General features: G+C 41.4%; 1 protein-coding gene across 1 annotated transcript; it reads left to right on the top strand.

The window, feature by feature from the left end:
* The first annotated feature begins 652 nt into the window (after positions 1-652).
* On the top strand, positions 653-20,134 carry rps6ka5 (ribosomal protein S6 kinase, polypeptide 5). The gene is made up of 17 exons (XM_034576241.1): positions 653-992; positions 4,308-4,379; positions 4,557-4,775; positions 4,862-4,977; positions 5,087-5,188; positions 5,541-5,624; positions 5,748-5,851; positions 5,934-6,084; positions 6,281-6,442; positions 7,788-7,913; positions 9,266-9,399; positions 9,496-9,589; positions 10,939-11,109; positions 11,384-11,575; positions 13,226-13,385; positions 14,161-14,324; positions 15,049-20,134. The coding sequence occupies exons 1-17, from the start codon at positions 923-925 to the stop codon at positions 15,352-15,354; spliced, it is 2,427 nt and encodes an 808-aa protein (XP_034432132.1). The 5' UTR covers positions 653-922; the 3' UTR covers positions 15,355-20,134.
* Positions 20,135-20,497: the final 363 nt, after the last annotated feature.

The following is a 20,497-nucleotide window of genomic DNA, read 5'->3' as shown; positions in this document are numbered from 1 at the left end:
TTTTAGTTGCTGTTGGAAAATTGAAAGGCTCTTTAAAAAAGGAACAATCTCTTATTATAGACTGTAAGCTAATGACCAAGTAGTACTCGTTCAGTGCAGAAAGAAATAATTTTACTCAAGTAAAATAAACAATATATAATCAGCAATATAGCAATAATAATGTAACTATAATAATGATATAATAGTGTTATATTATTTGTATATCATCGATTATTATCACGTAAGCAGTACTCAATATCTCCATTAGCACATCTATCTCTCTATCTATCTCTCTATCTATCTCTCTATCTATCTATCTATCTATCTCTATGTTTAGCTTCTTTTGCTCATACCTGCAGTTGTTTAAACTCAAATCTGCAGAGAGTATTTCATCACATATCAAAAGTATTAGTATTTGTCTAAATGTCAGAAGTTTTCATTTGGAATGTTTAAAATGAAGCATCTATCTGTCTCATTGTAAATCATTAAGATCAACTTGAGCCAATTTAACAAACCAAAATATTTACATTTCACATCACATCCACTTCTCTAGTCTGGATTTTAAAGTATTTTTTTTTTAAATGTGAATTACTTCCACTGACTTTAGCCATGATGTTTAGCACGAGGGCGGGATTCCGTGTCGGCAACACAGGAGCATCCAATCAGGGGCGAGATTCCCCCCTAGCAACGCCAATCAGCGAAGGGGGACTGGCCGGTTGCGAGGGTAGTGGTAGTGTTGATGTGCAGGAGCAAGTGTTTCCTCCAGGCTCTGCTGGCTGCTGGGTTTGTCAACAGTCTCCTGCTCGCACCTCCGTCAGGTTCAGGTCCCGGTCCCCACTCCTCCAGGCACATCGCTGTCTAGCTCAGCTTCTGTATGTCGGCGGGGCAGAACTAACCCAGGAGCTGGAGTCAAGCTTTAAATAACAAAAAGCCCCCAATTGCGATGCCATCCCCGATGGAGGGCTCCTCCAGAGAAGATGACCTGTTCACTGTGAAACACGAGCTGAAACATGGTGAGTTCGACTCCCATCTTGTTTATTTGGCTTTTTTGTTCTTTTTGCAGACACGTGTCAGGGGAGGGTTGGAGGTGGTGGTGCTGGTGGTGTGTGTGGGGGGGCGGGTGTTAGCTTGCTAATAGCTCGCAGCAGCAAACTGTCACAGTCGATGAGAGCTAACGTTCACGCTGCTCGAGTCCCCGAAATGGGCAGCGGGAGGCGAACGTGTGTCCTCGTTACTTGTAACGTGGCCGCTAACTCACGCAAACTAATGTTACCTAACCGCCCCCCCCCCTCCTCCGACGTTAGCTTACTGCCACTTGATAGCCGTGCTCGACCCCGGGGGGTAATAACATTAGCTTAAGCCAGTAGTTAACGTGTAACCAGGGGGAATCAAACCAATGACCAAGTTCGTCTTGACTTAGAGTTTCCTGTCATTACGCGGGTGTGTTAGCTGTTAGCTCACCGAGGAGCACACACACGCACACACACGCACACACACACACACGCACACACACACACAGCTGCAGTGCTGTCAAGTCACCAAAGCTAACGTTAGCTTGGCTGCACATGACACCTCAACTAAATGCTTTTTGTAATAACGCTTCACGTTATTAGCTCGTCCACTGAACGACTCTTGTCATCGTGCACGTGAAGCTGCTGGTTGTTCTGTGTTGGCTGATGCACGAGAAGGAAGTAGTGTGGACACGAACCAGCACCATCTCACAGCGTGACTTTAAAAATAATATACAGGAAATATGCTTCTAGTTGCTGTTGCCATTTACATTTTTAGCTCTTATAATAATAGTACATTTTATTTATACAGCACCTTTCATACACCGAATGCAGCTCAAAGTGCTTTACAGTGAAATCAAACACATGAAATAAGAGATCAATATGAGCACGTTAGCAATAAGACACAGACTTAGGACAAAAGCTCAAAACTCGCAAAAGGTATCAAAGAAAGTGGGAACCTTTGCTGCTTCCCCCAAACTTTTTCTAGTTCATTTTTGGGATATTGCGCAAGCCGGAGGTAGAAGACCTCAGGGAACCGGTTTGGAACTTACTCCGATAAACAAACAGAAATGTATGAGTGTGTTGTACCATCAAGAGACTTAAAAACAAGTACACTCATTTTAAAAATCAATCCTCAGTGATAGTGGAAGTCAGTGTAAAGACGCTTCAACCAGAGTAATGTGATCTCTTTCCCTATTTCCTTGTTAAACCCTGGCTGGTAGCTGAGCTGAGTGCAGTTGCGTGTCTACTGGGCCGTTGAATGAAGTTTACATACTGTCTCAGCTGTAACAGCTTTACAATGACACAGTGCTGCTGTTCAGGCTGCAACATGACTATGCTGCACCCCCCATTTACTGCCCTGCCCCAAATATGCAGTCTGTTTAGTTGTAAATACCACTGGATCAACTTTACTCTACTTTGTACCCTTGCAGTACAGTAAAGGCCAGACTCTCTTGCCTTTTTATTTATGCAAATTAGCTCAAGCAAACATGAGCGGTATGCTTCTCTGTACTAATCCTCCTGCCACATGTGAAGGATTTCTGTGTGCAGGATTCATTTTTCACTGCTCTATTCCTATTCCTATTTTTACCTCCACTATGGAGGTTATGTTTTCATTCCTGTACGTTAGATTGTGAGAAAGATTATGTAAAAACTACTAGACGGTTTACTACAAAAGCTGGCGGAAGGATGTGGTACGAGTTAGGGAAGAACCCGTTTAATTTTGTAGGTGGTTTGTATGAGTGTGCGTAATCTGGTGCAGATTCAAATAAAAATCTGTGAATCTTAACTGCCATTCTAGTTTTTTCATCTGAGGACATTGATATTTCACTCCTGTAAACTAAAGAGCTTCCTCTTTTCAAGCAGCAAGGCATCTTCTCCTTGTACACCTCTGTTAGTCTATTAATAAACATCCAAAATCCAACTTGGCCTTGACCGGCTGAGCCTGACAAGGATGTTATGCAACCTGAACCCCTGACCCTTGAAACTGAAGGATAGTGTTCTTGTTTTGAAAATGAAGAATGCAACTGGATTCCCCAGCAGTTGCAGCATTTCTTCTCGTGTGTAACAGGAGAAACACGCAATGATGAAATGAGGCGTTTTAATTGTTCAGTAGCATATTTCCGGAGTGTGAGACAGAATGAATGTGTTCACTACAATGGCTTTGCATGTCTAAGAGCATGCCAAGCTCAGTCAGCTGTGGAGAGAGACAGCGATCGAGAGAGACACAAGAAGCCAGTGTGCGTGCTGATTTCAGTGAAGAATCTTTGATGAAAGATAATGACCCTTTTGCAGGTTAATGTTTGCATGCAGATGCTTTTAAGATCATTTTATACTGTTGACTATTTGACTGAAAGTTAAGAGTAAGTCAGCTTTTCAGCACAAGCCTGTTTTTTTTTTTTGGTAACCTTTGTTTATAAGAAGGACGTCGACTGATCCTCGGCTTGTTCTTTGCAGTATTCTCACCACTGCAAGATACCGATCGCTACCCGTGGTCCCAGTATCTTTATAATTGCTGATCCAGATTACAGCTCAGTTCTCAACGTTTTTTAGCCTTGCAGAGTCTGACCTCGTTGTCTATAGGTCTTCTCAAAGCAGCACGAGTGAGAGCCTCTTTGCATCAAAATACCAGAATGCATTATTAGCAAGTTGGCACCAGTTACAGAACAAGATGTATAGAGGACTGGTCAGGTGATGCAATGTGCCTTCTGGTGGCCATGCGAAGTCCACAGCTGTTGGAGAGAACAGTTTCAAACAGATGATCAGTCTCAAATGTATTCAAAATTTGGCTATTTCAACATTACTAAATAGATAATGAGAATGTTTTCAAGGGTTTTGTCCAGATGAGGATGATTTTATCACTTTAATGTCAGACCATTAGCTCACTGGTTAACCAAGCATCGTTTTAACCTTTCATTGTTTCAGAGCAGGAACATCTATACTGTAGAGGAGCTATATTAAACCTACATTTTTACACTCTGCATCGACAACTAGTACCTCTTTTTTATAAAGCCGCTGCAGTCACAAACACCAGGCCTGTCAGTGTAGTGAATATAAACATACATTTCCCCCGTGTCCCAGATAGGCATCAGGTGGTCAATCAGTAGTAAAATACCTCATGTGGAACAGTGGGCTTTTCATGTCTAGCTACTCATTAATACTGTATATTGTATGATCTTTTTTTATAGAGATGCAACTTTCATTTCTAACCTTTTCAGAGGAAAATTAAGGCCATAAATGCAAACTGATTATATGTTATTTTGTAATGTAAAGTGTGTAATTAAAAGCATGGTTTTCTTATTTGTGCTTGAACCTCAGCCAACCTGACGGGCCATGTAGAGAGGGTGGGCATTGAAAACTTTGAGCTATTAAAGGTGCTTGGCACAGGAGGTGAGTAAAAACTGTCTCTCTGTGTTGAACACAACACGACATTCACATGATTGGGTGCACGCCAGTCACACTGTGTATTTTTTTGGACTGACGGGCACATCATGACATTCATCTCTGTTCAAGCCGCGGCTTGTCGCTGAACTTTGCCATCTGTCTTTGTTGATTTTAAACCACCAGCGTACGGCAAAGTGTTCCTGGTGCGGAAAGTGAGCGGGCACGATGCGGGGGAGCTGTATGCTATGAAGGTCTTGAAGAAGGCCACTATTGTACAAAAGGCAAAAACTGCTGAGCACACACGCACAGAGCGGCAAGTGCTGGAGCACATCCGCCAGTCCCCGTTCCTCGTCACGCTTCACTACGCCTTTCAGACGGATACCAAGCTGCACCTCATTCTTGGTGAGGATATTTTTCATGTTTATAACCCTGTGTTGTGTTTATACCAGATTTTAAGCAGCTAAATAAAAATGTATCTTTCATCACAGATTATGTAAATGGCGGCGAACTCTTCACACATTTGGTGCAAAGGGTGCGATTCAAAGAGCAAGAAGTGGCCCTGTACAGTGGAGAGATAGTGTTGGCACTGGAACATCTACACCAGGTAATCTTCAGATTCAACACAATCAAACTGTTTTTTTTATTTACATGTTGCTGTTTACATACTTTATCTGTCACATGTAAATATTCTCTCTGTCATTTTCTTGGTGCAGCTTGGGATCGTGTATCGGGACCTGAAACTTGAGAATATTCTGCTGGATTCAAGTGGTCATATAGTTCTCACAGACTTTGGCCTCAGTAAGGAATTCGATCAGGTACATGTGTCAAAATTCATTAGGGACTTATTCTTTTCCCTTAAAAAGTTATGAAACATTTATTTTTCCCTTAAGGCCTTAAAAATATTTTAACAGCACTTTCTATGCCACTATTTTCTATTTTCTGCCAAATTAGTTTTAAATGATCTTATATGAAAGAAATCTTTTATTTTGAGTTTTGCGCATTAATCTCTGATCTTTAAGTTTGATTGTTGTTATTTAATCATTCCTTTTTTTAAGTCATATCTTGGACAGTTCTGTCATATTCCAGGCTCCGATATCCTCTGTGTTTTGAGTTATTTATGGCTTTTGAAACATGTATATTAATGCATTTATGTTTTTCTTTAAACAGGTGGAAAGGGCCTTCTCTGTCTGTGGCACCATTGAATACATGGCTCCGGAGATTGTGGAGGGAGGAGAGTCTGGACATGATAAGGTAATTCATAGTTTTATGTTTAATACCATTGTGTGTCTCCTCTCTCTGTTCTCCTCAGTGAGTTTTTCTTTTCCTTCAGTCTAATAAGTCTAAGTCACGGGCGGTTGCTTTCATGCATTCCAGGCGGTGGACTGGTGGAGCCTCGGCGTGTTGATGTACGAGCTTCTGACCGGAGGATCACCCTTCACAGTTGATGGAGACGAGAACTCTCACACAGACATTGCCAAGTATGGATTCTCCCTGATCCCCAACTTATCCCCAGTTATAATCATGCTACAGCACTGACTGTGTCTGTCTCACACATCACAGGAGGATCTCAAAGAAGGATCCTCCATTCCCCAAAGATATGGGACCACTCGCCAAAGACCTCATCCAGAGACTCCTCATCAAAGATCCAAAGAAGAGATTAGGCTCAGGTCCGAATGGAGCAGAGAATATAAAGAAACACCCTTTTTACCAGGTGGATCTCCTAACCTCTCTGGGATTTTTTTCTGTGTTGACAAAAAGCTAAATAGCAGGGTGGGCTGTTACTCCTCAGTATATAATGGGGCCACTTTGAGTGAGGAGCTTAAAGGAATTTGTATACACTGTGTTAATAAGGATTGGGGCAAACCGCAATGTTTTTGTCTCCTTTTTTTTTTTTAAACTCACTTTAGAAAATTAACTGGGAGGACTTGGCAGCTAAGAAGATGCCTGCTCCATTCAAGCCGGTGATTCGGGACGAGCTGGACGTCAGCAACTTTGCAGACGAGTTCACGGAGATGGACCCCACCTACTCCCCCGCAGCACTGCCTCAGAACTGTGACCGCATCTTCCAGGTGGGGAGGGAAGGAAGAGATGTTGTACAACCAGACTGGTTTTTGTTGTGACTCATTGTCTGGTGGTTTACAGACAGAAATATTCCCTTTGTGTTCCCCCTGCAGGTCATTGCACAGGACAACATCTATATTTGCATCTCTTTTGTGCGGATGTTTGTCTGGGCTTTGGTTGCAGGCAGAGTGAAATGTTGACATGGAGGAAAAAATCGCTTTATACATTATCCACTTTTTGTCTGTGACTATATTTCACGTACTCAACAGCAATTGAAGTAATCAAGTGAAGTTTTGAATGTCCTCAAAAGGTTGCTGTAAGTCAACATGAGTCTGTCTGTGTGCATTGGTATTCAAATTGACTAAAGGGTCTTTTATTGGAGTAATTGCTGCCATATGCAGCTCTTATTGAAGTAACAGATGTGAATGACTATTTTTGATGTAGCTTTGAACCGTAATGTGGCCCACAACTCCGTGCCAGCTGATGGCTGTCTGATGTATTGCATGAAATTTCAACTCTGATTGCCTTCTGGATCCTTGAGCTTGGCAGATCAATAGATCCATTAACAGGCTTTTCTCGTGGAATAAAAGGTTACACTTTGAGAGCATCACCACGTCTGTCTCGGTTACGCCTTCGGTCTTTGATTGCCAACTTCATCTGGGCTTTTTTCGCTCTCAGCTGCCATTCACATAGTCTGAAATTTTGTGGTCTTTATAATTTGCAAGCCTAGCAATCTCTGAGATAACGACAGCAATCCCAATTTTAAACTGTGCACTTGCTCCCCCACAGTGGCTCACAAAACAAAATTAAAATTGCATTAAGAGCGCCAAGATGTAATTTCACAGCAGAGCAATCAAATATTCAAGCCCAGCAATTTAGGGCATCTCATTCATTCAACATCCATCCTTCCGTCCATCCATGGCTGTCACCACATACCACACAGCTGTGTGTGTGTCAGTGAAAAAGGAGAGAGAGAGATTAATGCCAGCTCCGAGCTCTGGGCGCCACACAGCTGGAATTATGCAGGCAGCTCTTCATAATGACAGGTCTAACAATGGGAACAGCTGGACAGCTGCTGTCACTCACAAAGAAGCTGAATATGGCTTATTGTGGAGCTGACAGGCTGGTTTGACATGGAAACATGATTTCAAGTCCTACAGTAAACGTGGAAATGTATAAAACACATTAGGTGTCTATAAATCTGTGTAATGTTAAAATGCTGCAGTCTTTTCTCAGGCTATTAACTAAATCAATGGAAGTTTCCTTTTCCTCAGGCCAAATATTCCAGCCCTCATTTTACAGTATGTCCTTGTGAAATGTAAACCTGAAGAGTTTATGTTTCTGTCTGTGCAGGGCTACTCTTTCATGGCCCCTTCCATCCTGTTCAAGAGGAATGTGGTGATGGACGACCATGTCCAGCTGTGTGGGGGCTCTGAGAGGCCTGGCTCTGCTGCGGTGGCCCGCAGCGCCATGATGAAGGTAAGATAAATGCACTTGGATCCTCCAGCACAAACACACTTAAGCTAATGGCTGCTGTCACAGACAGATTCCTTTTTTTTTTTTGTTACTTCCTCTCCTTTTCCATTAGAGTTTGTTTCTACTGCACTCACATTCAGTTTTTAAGTCTGTAGCATAGTCATAGTCTACTTATATCCTTACAAAAATGTCAACTGATGACAAATTCAAATCAATTAACATAAATTTACTCATCCAACTATTTAAATAATCCTTAAAAAGTGCTGACAAACGTAAGAAACCTGAAGCCTTTCACTGTTATAACATATTTATTTGTTTTGATGTCTTTTGTAATACGTTTTTTATTTTATTATTGTATATTTATTCTATAACTTCACATTATATTTCTGTGTATTTATCTTCTTTTATTATTGCTCTGTATTAATTATGAACTTAAAAACTAAACTTTCCTGCAAAAGTTTTTCGCCTGCTTACATTTTTATAACCAATGTGATAAACATCTTGAATCTTGAGATGTTCCGAATTTCACAAAAGCTTCAGCTCCCTCTGCTTAATTGTCCCTTATGTTGTTTCCTGTCGCAAACAGGGAGCTAGTCGACGATTTTTCTTATCTTGTCCTCTGGTTATTTTCAAGATCTTAATTCAGAATTGAAGAGCGGTTGTTTTGTACATTTACCTCGTCAGCGTTTCATTTTTGGAATCAAGATTAATCATGATAACAACATTACGCAACAAGAGACGTTTACCTGGCTCCTCATTCAGGGCTGCTGATCACTGTGGAGATGTACTTAAAAAATAAAAAGCTTTTAATCATCATATCATCAAAAAATTTGTCATATTATAATGATGTTGAATAATATACAAGCAAAAACACAACAGCTTGAATACTTGGTGAAGGAAGAGTGAGGTTTTTGCTCGAATGTTTCAGAAATTATGTTTTAAGCAAATGCTGAACATAAGTCTCTGGACTATACTTCCAACATAAAGTGTGTCTTTCTCTAGAGAAAGAAACTAGAGCATTGTACTGGCAGAAGAATTGTCTCGAGGACATGACCTCTATTTTATAAGTGGTTATTCTGCCATGAGCTGGGTCCAGTTACTAATGCAACCAGTAAGTCAAGTACCACTGACCTACATTAAATTATTCTCCATAGAAGCCAGAGGTCGGAAATAGTGGATTCATTTGATTTCTGAATGCAGGAATGTATCAAATCTGTACTTGTTTACAGAAATCACTATATATCGCACCAAAGAAAACATTTAACTCGACAGACATTCTATTGAGGTCACGTGCAATTATTGGACATTATGGTGTCGGTTAAAATCTATATTTTTCCCACTCTTCCCCTTTACAGGACTCGCCCTTCTACATGAGCTACGAGATGGACCTAAAGGACAGCGCTCTGGGAGAGGGGAGCTTCTCCATCTGCAGACGCTGCACGCACAAGAAGACGGGACAGAAATACGCAGTCAAAATTGTCAGCAAGAGGTAAAAGCTCACAGCCTGCACACATTACTGTGTATGTGTATACTTATGTTGTACTTACTTGACAGTTTTCTGACTTTCTGCTCATGTTTGCTGCAGAATGGAAGCACAGACGCAGCGGGAAATAGCAGCCCTGAAGCTCTGCGATGGCCACCCCAACATTGTCAAGTTACATGAGATTTACCACGACCAGGTGAGGTTCATCGCAGCGCTTACACTCTCCTCCATAAACTCTGGTTTGCGTGGCTCCCCGTGGAGCCTATGGGGACGGCAGCCTTATTAGGTCCTGGAACTGGAACAAGGCAGATTAATGGGGATGCTGGAGGCCCTCGAGGTATTCCTCTATCTCTCCGTGCATTGTCCCATAAACTTCTCTGCGTGAGCTTGATATTTCACATGAAATGTATTTTTAAACTGCAGCTGTGCAAACACCCATTTTGTTCTACTGAATATAAACAACCTAGATTTACTTGTGTTGCTAATCGAGCCGCACACTCCCCTCGAACTAAATGTGCGTTCGTTCTAAATGTAGCTTTCCTCCGTTATTGGGAAGTTGTGTGTGTCTGACTGTGCACAGGTTCATTAGCCCCAGACCCTCAAGCCCACGAGCACCACTTTAATCCTGATGAGCTCAGTGGGGTTATTACAGTATCTCAGAGGCCCATGACCCAGATCAAAGCAGCGCTGCCTCGTCTCGCCTCAGCCGAGTCCCGCCTTTGTTCCTCAGACCCGGCACTAATGAGAAACTCTACCCCGCTGCCCAGACACATTGTTCCTTTACCACTTTGTTTGGCTCCTTTCACTTTTACTCAGCATCATTATGGTTTAATGTTACCATCATGGCATCAGCAATGGACTGTTTTTACTGAATTAATTATGCAACAGAGAAAATTCCGATCCTCTACATCACATTCAGTTGTTTTTAACTTCTAGGTCAGGCCGTGAAATAAAGATTTATCATACATTTGTTTACACAAACATGTCAATATTTGTTCAATTGCAAATTAGAGGAATTTTTCAATCCACTACACAATTTCAGAGCAGTTCAAAGAACAACTAGGACCCACACATACGGTGGAACGCGGCTCATATACTTTGAATGGGGTGAAGTCATGCATTGTCAAACTGCATTGTGGTTCTGTTGTGTTGCTCGTGCTGTGTGTGGTAGAAGTTAAGCAGAGCTCAACTTTTAATGCGGCTACGGAGGCATCAGCCAATCAAATCGTGTTTCAACAATGGAATGTGAAAGAGGAGACAGAGGCAGGGGATGAAACCTGGTCTGTGTTCATCTGGTTGTGGATTTTATTTCTTGTGTATTTCTCTTTTAGCAGCCAGCATTGCACATAAGCACGAAAATGTTGTGTTTCCCGAACATGAAACTGTGATTGTTGTCGTTCTGATGATTGTGCCAGCACCATGCGTCAGGCACGTCCGCCTTCAAGTGCTGGCACAAAGCATTCGTGTATGTCCTGCATAAAGGCTGGTGATGACTAATATAAATATTTTTTGTGTGGGTTGTTTTTTCTTGTTCTTTTGCTGTAGCTCCACACGTACCTGGTTCTGGAGCTACTCGGTGGAGGGGAGCTGTTGGAGAGGATCCGCAGAAAGCAACATTTCAGTGAAACGGAGGCCAGTCGCATCATGCGCAAGCTGGTGTCAGCTGCCAGTCACATGCATGACGTAGGAGTGGTGCACAGGGACCTTAAACCAGAGGTATTTGACTCAGCAGCGCTGATAGTAGATGTTCTTCTCTGTCCAAACACATCTAATCTGTCTGTGTGCGTTTTGCGACCCACACAGACTGACAGGCTCTTTTTTTAAAGACAATTACTGTGGTTTTCTGAACTTTTTATGATCTGCAATCTTCTGTGAAACAAAAGTACCTGGTCAGACCAGTCTTGATGTCCAATTTACTAAGCTATCGAGTGGACCTGCTTTGCTAAGCAGAAAGAAATGATTGCTGTCCGTGTCTCAAATCACTTCGCAGAACCTGCTCTTCACAGACGAGAGTGAGAACTCTGAGATAAAAATCATAGACTTTGGCTTTGCACGCCTCAAACCACCAGACAATCAGCTCCTGAAGACTCCCTGCTTCACGCTGCACTACGCTGCACCAGAGATACTCAAATATGACGGCTACGATGAGTCCTGCGACCTGTGGAGTCTGGGGGTCATTCTGGTGAGTGCCTGTTGTAAGATGGAGCCCGGCTCAGGTTTAACACTAAACACAGATGCTGGACAGTAGCAGAAACATTTATTATTCAGCTCAACATAATTCTAAGCGGAACTAAGTCTTTTTTAACACTTCTACTTTTAAAATTGACACATATTTTATTTCACATCAGTTAAAAAAATGAACATAGAATGACACTCAGAGTACAAACCTCTGCCAAGGCCCAACGGTCTCATCCAATTCAATTAAGATGCACCAGATTTCACGCACTCAGTTATCGTTCCACTTAATATGCCTGATTTTTTTCATCAAGATCAATGAATTATTGAAAAAAAAATGCTCCATCTCTATTTGATTTGATTTGACTTCCCTGACCCATAACACATCCCTCCAGCCAGTTTGGTGGAAATCTGTCCAATGGTCTTTGTGTGATCGGACAGGGGTGAAAGCAACCTCCTTGGCGGAGGTAAGTAAAAATGGATAAAGTGAAGATTCAGGAACATCTGTAAAATGTGATTGCACAAAATCAACATACTTTAGATAACTACTTTCCTCAGTGCCCCGTGAAATTGACCAGATTTTATTTAGAATTTATAAAAAAATCTTTTTGAAATCCACAGCTCCAAGCTCTGCTTTAAAGTTGTTTTTCATAATATTTTCAACTGAAGCATTTCAAAAACCTTATCAATGTTTAATCATGAGCTCCACACACTTGTAATTTTTTTTTCCATTCTAGCCAGTTTATGGTTTAAACATTTTGCTGCAGGCAGATCTGATTAAGCAATTAGCTGTTACTTTATCTGACTTCGCGTGTAGTTACAGGCTTTCAGTTTGCATGTTCTGGTTAATCAGTTTTACATGATATTCATCTCTCTCTCTTGTTCCGCGCTACAACCTTTCAGTATCCTGTGGTGAGCTGACACACTTTTAACGCTCACCTCAGAAAAACAAGCGCTCGATTTAAATCATACTTCCCAGTAGCGGAAATGTCATCGTAATTCAACCTTTTTTCTGTGTAGAGGAAGAACATTAAAAGGAGAAGGAGGTGGAGAGTTGAGAGAGGTTTGTGTAGTCGGGCCAGTCATGGGTACCGGGCCTGCTCTCTGCAGTGCTGATTCGCACCGTCGCCCCCTGGGGGGATATGGGAGTAGTGTGCCTCATGGAGCTTTGATGAAATGGCTGCTGACAAGCTGTGTGCACAATGCCCTGGAAGCAAAGAGTGTAGAGAGAGAGAGAGAGATCAGGGCTCCTCTACTGCCAAAAGGGCTGTTCCTAACTACACGCCATTTTAATGAGAAATGTGAGGGCAGATGTAAGCAGGCCAAGGTGAGAGTGTCCTGCTCATTCAGCTGAGCACAGACCGCTCTTCTGTTTAGTGCTGGTTCAACCACGGTCAACAACACGCAGCATGACAATGGAAAAATGTGGACGGCCGCGGTCGGTCACAAGCGCTAATAGAGCATGTTGTTATTTTCACAGTACATGTGTTACATTAAAACCCATTGCCACAGGTCATTGTAGGCATCTTGATATTAAACATAAACCAGCGTGTGACACTTTCTGTTCCACACTGATGGCTCAAACGATTTAGGTCAGATTTTCTGCGTGTTCCTGTGGTTTCTGACAACAGATTGTGTGGCTTCGCTCTGTTTGCAGTACACCATGCTGTCCGGTCAGGTGCCTTTCCAGTGTCAGGAGAAGAGCCTGTCCCACACCAGTGCCGAGGAGATCATGAAGAAAATCAAACTGGGGGACTTCTCTTTTGAGGGAGAGGCCTGGAGGAACGTGTCGCAGCAGGCCAAAGACCTCATACAAGGTGAGCATGGAACTGGAGACTCATAAATCTAATGGGTTAAACTGGGAAAGAATCAAAATCAGATATTAGATGGAATTCCATGTCAAGACTGTGACTTGCAGAAAATGTTATGCCTTTATTGATGGGATAAAGTTTAGTGTGAAAGGAGAAGGGAGAGGAGGAAAGACGTGCAAAGGTCTGGGCCAGTACCAAACCTGTCCCATTGTGAAAATCAGTATTTTATAAGATTTTCAACAGATTTTAATCGAAAATACAGGACTCTTTACTCCAGTTAATTTGCCAAGGACGTTATATTTTGGTCTGTATTTGTTTGGTAGTTAGCAGGATTGTGCAAAAAACTACTCAACCAACTTCAATTAAATTTAGCGGAGGGGTGGGGCATGAAGTAAGGAAGAAAGCATCACATTTTGAGGCAGATCCAGATTTCTTTTCACTTCGTTTTACACTGCGTGAGTGGAAGCTGGTAGAAGACAATAATCCAGATGAACTACTATTGAGGATTGATCCTTGACGGACGTATGGAGCCTCCTGAGTCCATTCTAGTTATAGATTTAAGACCAGGAGTTTGGGATTGACACGATGTCCTCGTCTTTTGAAATGTGTGAGTGGAGCGAACCTTTTCTTTACTTTTGGATCACGGATTGAACCTTTGACTCACAAAGCTGCTCACAGAGGTTGAACTACCTGAGGAGGAAATCACTTCCTCCCTGCGGCTCAACTCTCCGCTGACCTATTAACGGCACTAAAGGTATTTATCTGTGTCTCGTTCCTGCAGAGCTGCTGACGGTGGACCCAAACAAGAGGATTAAAATGTGTGGCCTCCGTTACAACGCCTGGCTCCAGGACGACAGCCAGCTTTCCTCCAACCCACTCATGACCCCGGACATTCTGGGCTCCTCCACTGCCTCCGTCCACACTTACGTCAAAGCTACCTTTAATGTAAGAAACGATATTATTAGATGTAGGTCAGGCTTTCGCAACCTTCTGGCTTCCTGTTGCAGAATTTGGGTTGCACTGAGTGGTTCAGACTGTTAACATGCTGCTGCTGCTGCTGCTGCTCTGGATTCTGCTTCACTTTTAAAATTCTTCAACCTGAAAGATAAAACATAGAGATTAACATTATTTCACATGAATCATAAAGAGATTTGTCTAAAGTAGAGCTCACACTGATTAGTTGATGAATGATGATTGACAGAATATTCATCTGCAAATATTCTATATTATATTCCTTGGTTCAAGCTGCAGATTTGCAAATTAATAAATGTATCATCAGTCATTTAGCTTGTGACTATTGGGCAGTAAAAACAAGCTTTTTGAAGACGTCAGCTCAGGCTTTGGGAAACTAACCAGAGATTTTTCATTCATTTCTGTCATTTATGGAGAAAACTGTTTTGATTAAGATTTGCATATTATTTAGAATCATTTATTGCAACTTTTTTCAAAGGAACTGTTATTAATTCTGTATTTTATGCATAAAAATATATATTTACATCTAGTTAGAAACACACTTGATAGGATAAAATGTAAAAATATTCAGTTTCAGCTGTTTTCAGTGCCACAGCAGTCTGGCCTGATGAAGTGGATCAGTGCGTCCCTTAGAAAAATGAATAATTCATAAAAAATCGTAATAACTGGCTCATCATTCCGCCTTTTTTTGTCCCAGGCATTTAACAAATGTAAGCGGGAAGGTTTCCGCCTGCAGACGGTGGACAAGGCGCCGCTAGCCAAGAGGAGGAAGATGAAAAAGACGAGTACCAGCACAGAGACCCGCAGCAGTTCCAGCGAGAGCACCCATTCCTCCTCCTCCTCCTCCCAGTCTCAGGAGAAGACTTTTACAGAGGGCAACACCAACCCGCAGCCCCCCAACAGCACGCCTCTCACCACCCCTGTCAACACACCCGTGGCCCTGGGAACAGACTCTGAGCACCAACCGGCGCCTCCAGCGTTTCACTTCTCAGAAGGACAGTGAGACAACGAGAGGAAAAAGGGAGATTCAGACAGTTTTTGGTGAACAGCAGGAAGGCTCAGACCGGCGTAGAGACGGCTCTCTCCTCTTTTTCTCTGTCCCTGGCAGCTCTCTGCCTCTGGCTCAATTGCATGGACGTCTGCAAGTCTCCAAAACCAAGCATGCAGCAGGAGCAGCAATCGTCACCTCAGTATCAAATCAATCAAACCATCTCTAGCAATAGCCTGTCCCTTTCTTTCTCGTTCCCCTTTACACACAGACTCTATCAATCAGGGACTGGACCAGGAAGAAATTGTCACCGGTGTCCAAAATGAAAAAGGGCTGACCTCCTGCCGCACGTCCAGACAGACAATGGGGAGACCCCTTCAGTCTCGTCATGAAATCATAGCTCTGTCTGCTCCATTCGCCTGTGTTTGTCGACGCCTCCAGAGGTTTCAAAGGGAAAGTCGTAGTGTTTACACCATGGATGCTTTGTATTCTTTTGTCAAAGGGAGCGTAACGTAAAGAAACGTGGGTCCACGAAGTCTCTGCAAGATGGAGCAGGGTATTTATATGTGAATTTTACAGACTGAGATTTATTTATAATGAGCTATATTGTTAACTTATTTATGGTTCAGAGTGATCTGAAAAGAAATAATGGATAAAAGAGATATATTATGTTTGTACGTGTGTGTGGTTCCCTGTCAGCTCTAAAGACTGTTTCCATGTAGTCAGATGGTTGTTCACATGTCGTTGTAGTCCTCAGACATCGATGCTTCTAGTCAGACACATCTTGTAAGACAGAAAACGCAAAAAGAGATTAACACCATTAGCCCCTGGTTAATGGTTGTAAACCAGTTTGTTGAATTTATGTAACAGACTTTTAAAAAAAACACATATTTATGAAGCCTGGTGAATTTTTTGGGTTCAACTGCAGCTGTGTCCAGTGGTCAAAAAAAGTCAATTTACAATTGCTTGAAGAAGCAAAAGTAAACATGTTTTTGTAGAAACAACCAAATGTGGATGTAGTGTGTTCAAAGAAAATCTGTGTTTTATTGTTGTACGGGGAAAACTGCTGTCAGAGGGGATGTGGAGAAGAAGAAGAGCTATATTTAGAGTTATGATGCACCGCTGCTGCTGCTGCTGCTCGTCCACACGGTGTGATCCTTAAATCCGTATTTAGCCCAGCAGTGGATTTGCCTTGTGTTGTATAAAATTTTAATTGTCTCACTACGGCCAATTGGATTGAGAAGAACGCTACAAACGGAAAAGATCCAGATCAGCTTAGCTTCAGGTGAATGACGTGGAGTTTACTGAGACGCCGAAGGGGCAGCTTCACACGGCTTCCTTTGTCAGATGAAATAAGTCAGAAACAGGAAAAGTTTACGTGCCAAAAAAAATGCAATTAAATAATTCAAGTGTCAGGAGGTTAAGGTTGGTGATGTATTAGAATAGTTTAAGTGTCACCGTCCTTAGGTCTTAAAACTAATTTAAAAGCGACCCTTTATAAGAGCATCCAGGTTTCTGAGGACAGACCTAAAAAAACAAACAGTCCCTTTTTTTTTTTACTTCTACCACCGACCCTTGCTTTATTTAACGCTGTTGTACCGCATGACTGAAACGGAAATCCTTGCACTGTGTGACAGCTCTCACTTCGAGGGAGATTTCTCCGGTTGCTATTAAGTCCCCGGTGCACGATGTGAACTGAAACATCAGCCTCTTTATTTTCAAAGCAGATTCTCACTTGATTTAATGTGAGTTTGTTTACTTGCATATTTAAATATCCCTGATTTAATTCTGGTCTTTAAAGTTTTACTGGTTCAAGTGTGATTGGATGTAAACACCAAAACCCTCTTTTTCCAATAGCCTGAATATTGTAATGTTACAGAACTGGTAAGTCAGATAGTTAGGTGATTTAAAATGTCATGCTCTGTTAGTTACTATTATTAATATTATTTTGCAAGTGTGTGTTCATGTCTGTATCCATGGTAGTAGTTGAAATGCTGTATTCAGTTGTACAGGGGTATTCGTGATCAGTATGTGAAGTTGCCTAGAGACAGTTTCTCCTGCTTAGTTAGGAAACAAATTCGTAGTCGGACGACTGTGTGCATTTGAACACACACCCTCATCTTCTTCCATTTGAATGCACTCTGACTCTGAACCAAAGCATTAACGTCAAGGTAGCTTCTCTAAGCTGCATGAGATATTTCCTTTCATGCAAATATGCAATGAAATGCTTCATATATCGGGGGTTCCTGTTTTGTTGTGTCCAGCTGGTGGAATATTTTAGATGTTTCTCGACACAGAGGATTTTATTGTATCTTCAGAGATTCTTTACTGGATCTACTCTATAGTATCCATGTCCAGCACATTATCATGCTTACAACTATGCATCTATTTTAGCTTTTGTGTTGCTTTAGCCATTTAAAAAAAAAAACTCAGCTACTGGGTTCAATCATAGGGTGTAACACAGATACTCTACTTTTACTCCTGCGAAATTAGCCACAGCAGAAATAGCAACGTTCGTTGCGCGTATGGAAAAAGCTGGAATTCTTGGAGCTAAACACTACAAAGCTCTTGTCTAACTCCGTTCGCATGAGTTCCCCGTCGCTGCCTCATTAAGCCTCTTTTCTTTTGTTTGGGTGTATAAATAGCTCAAGTGGAGGAAGAGGAAGAGTGTCCTATATTGAGCTCCCCTCGGGGAGCCAGGCTCTATTAGCTGATGTGCTGCAGTGCAGTTTTTTTCCAAAGAAAATACCGTGCTCCACTCACTGCCTCTGTGGGACCCGGCTCACTGTCTTTGTAGGGAAAATACCAGTGTAACACAGGAAAGGGTCAGTTTAGTACCAGAGTCTCTTGGGGCTCGTTTTCAATCAAGCGTCCTCCCTTTGATGAACAGTCAATGTTCAGCGTGTCACTCTGAGCAGAGACGGGGGGGCGATTTGGATCTGACGTCCTGTTGTCGCTCAGTTTTTGATTCAATTTGCTGGAACTTGAATGAGAAGATCCTGGTCTGCCGACAGTGCTTCCTCTTTTTTTAAAGGTTGACGGCACCGCACCTCATGAGCTAAACCTTTATACCTTTTTGCAACATGAATTCGAGGGCTGAGAGTTTTAAACTGTTTTGTATAAACCAGTGACTGATTTTACATGTTTTAGAGTCAACAGATCAGGCTTTGGGATGTTTAGAGTCAACACATCTGTATTAGTGTGTGTGTGTGTGTGTGTGCTCAAGAGCCAGATGTGGTTGCCAAAGCTAAAAGTAACTTGTTGTATGTAAAACAATGTCACTTGCTCATGTGTTTGCAGTTATCTTGTAAAGTACTTTTCAACAGATGTGGCCGGGGGGGCGGGGTTTTTAAACTTTGGTCAGCTGTTAGTTTTGGGATCGTGCGGAGCTGTCCATGGTGCTGAAATGGCCAAACCTTTGGTGGTGCTGCATCATCAATCATCATCATACCAATAATAATCATAAATAATAATAATAATGATCCTTTAAATCAGTGAGTACCAGGAGTACTTGTGGTGTCTTTGTGGTACATGTGAAGTAGAAAAACTAAGGAGATCTTGGTTAAGGAGAAATAAATACTATAAAATACCAGTTGTAATGGACAAAGAGCTGGATGTTTTAAATTAATGGCAAACATTTCCAGCTTCTGCTCCAAGATTTAGTCAAATAAATTGAAATTTGACTTGAAAATTGAAGAAACAAAAATACTTAAAGCCTTAACATCAAAAACTTGAGGATTGCTATGTCAATTATAAGAATAAAACAAGAATATACAGCCACAATAATAAACTGTATGTGGACCCAGACAGAAACGTAAGAAACCATTGCTTTAAAGATGTCAGTTTGAAAAATATAAATAAAATAATAATAATACATAAATAATAAAATACCTGGTTGAACCTGTGTTTTTTTTTGGTGAGCTTAGCCTTTCGATTTCTTTGTGGGGATTTTTTTTTTGCTGTCCCCCCTTCCAGAGAGGTCAAAGCACATGGTCAGTAAAGATCGTTACCTTTAGCAAGAACTTAAACACGTGTTCTTGAGTTTATTAGATTTACTGAGCCTGTATTGATCTGTGTAATGTTGGTGACAATGTTACTTGAAAAACCTGCCACTTTTGGCATCATCATCATCATTGTCGTTGCCCCTGCTATCACCATCACGCATGTGCTACTGCTCGATTCCTGTCAATCGTCACTGATTCACACCATTACTGAACCGTGTCAAAAAGTACTGTAGCAGTGAATGCCTTGGAGATTGGTCAATTATTAAACTGTTTTAAAAACATGCAATCAAGCTTTAAAGGGCAAAACTTTGCACTTGTATGTTATTTTAATCATTGAAGTGGATTTTTCTTTTGTAAAAGAAAAAAAAAATGTCCTCTTTGTTTTTGTGCAGGTTCAGACGTCTTTGTTTCTGTTGATAGCCGGTGTCCAACGTTTCCAATACGATTTGTTCTGATACAAAGATAGTTGTTTTACCTACTGCAAAGGTGAACCATGTGCTTACCTGCTTCTTTTAGGGCACTGTGAACATCATCATTCAGGTATCCAGGCACAACATTGATAACATGAGGAAAAACACCTTGATTTGCTTCAATAAATGCTTTACTTGCTGGCTGAAAACATGTGTACGTCCAATAACCTGAAACCAGTCATGATGAGTCGTTTAATAGATCCTCGGCCTCGTTGTATTTTCAAGTGTATCGAAAAAACATTACTGAAGATATTTTGTGAGACCAGGATTTTTGTGTATGAGTTGTCAGAAGGACAATAAATGTATGATTTCCTGCTCATTTATTGATCTCGGCTGTTAAATGAGATGCAAACATTTTCATATTTATGAGCTATATGAATTTAAAGGGTTGGTGGGAATGAAATCTTTATTTTAGCAGTCGGCCTCTAGATGGCAGTATTTAATAGAGTACCAGTAGGAGAAGGGACATTAACTTCATGCAGCCTTTATTATTTACTCATTGATAAGTCACATAGAAGATTTTTCATTTGGTTAATTAGGATTACAGATTTATTTTATTTATTTATCTACCAGGTGGGTGAAATGAATAATTAAATACAAATTAGATCAATTAATTTCATGTAAAGTTAACTGTAAGTTGTGTTTCCTCTCATTAATTTGAACATTAATTTATTTTTAGGATTG

Source organism: Hippoglossus hippoglossus, chromosome 22, assembly GCF_009819705.1.
Source record: "Hippoglossus hippoglossus isolate fHipHip1 chromosome 22, fHipHip1.pri, whole genome shotgun sequence".
Taxonomy (NCBI): Eukaryota; Metazoa; Chordata; class Actinopteri; order Pleuronectiformes; family Pleuronectidae; genus Hippoglossus; species Hippoglossus hippoglossus.
Note: the sequence above shows the minus strand (reverse complement) of the source record. Positions and strands in the feature narration are given on the sequence as shown.

What these genes read in the sequence shown, in the direction of transcription:
- rps6ka5 (XM_034576241.1), top strand. Translation starts at nt 923, where the DNA reads ATGCCATCCCCGATGGAGGGCTCCTCCAGAGAAGATGACCTGTTCACT. An exon ending in AAAGGTGCTTGGCACAGGAG is followed by an intron (nt 4,380 to 4,556) that starts GTGAGTAAAAAC and finishes TTAAACCACCAG; the next exon opens with CGTACGGCAAAGTGTTCCTG. An exon ending in CCCGCAGCGCCATGATGAAG is followed by an intron (nt 7,914 to 9,265) that starts GTAAGATAAATG and finishes TCCCCTTTACAG; the next exon opens with GACTCGCCCTTCTACATGAG.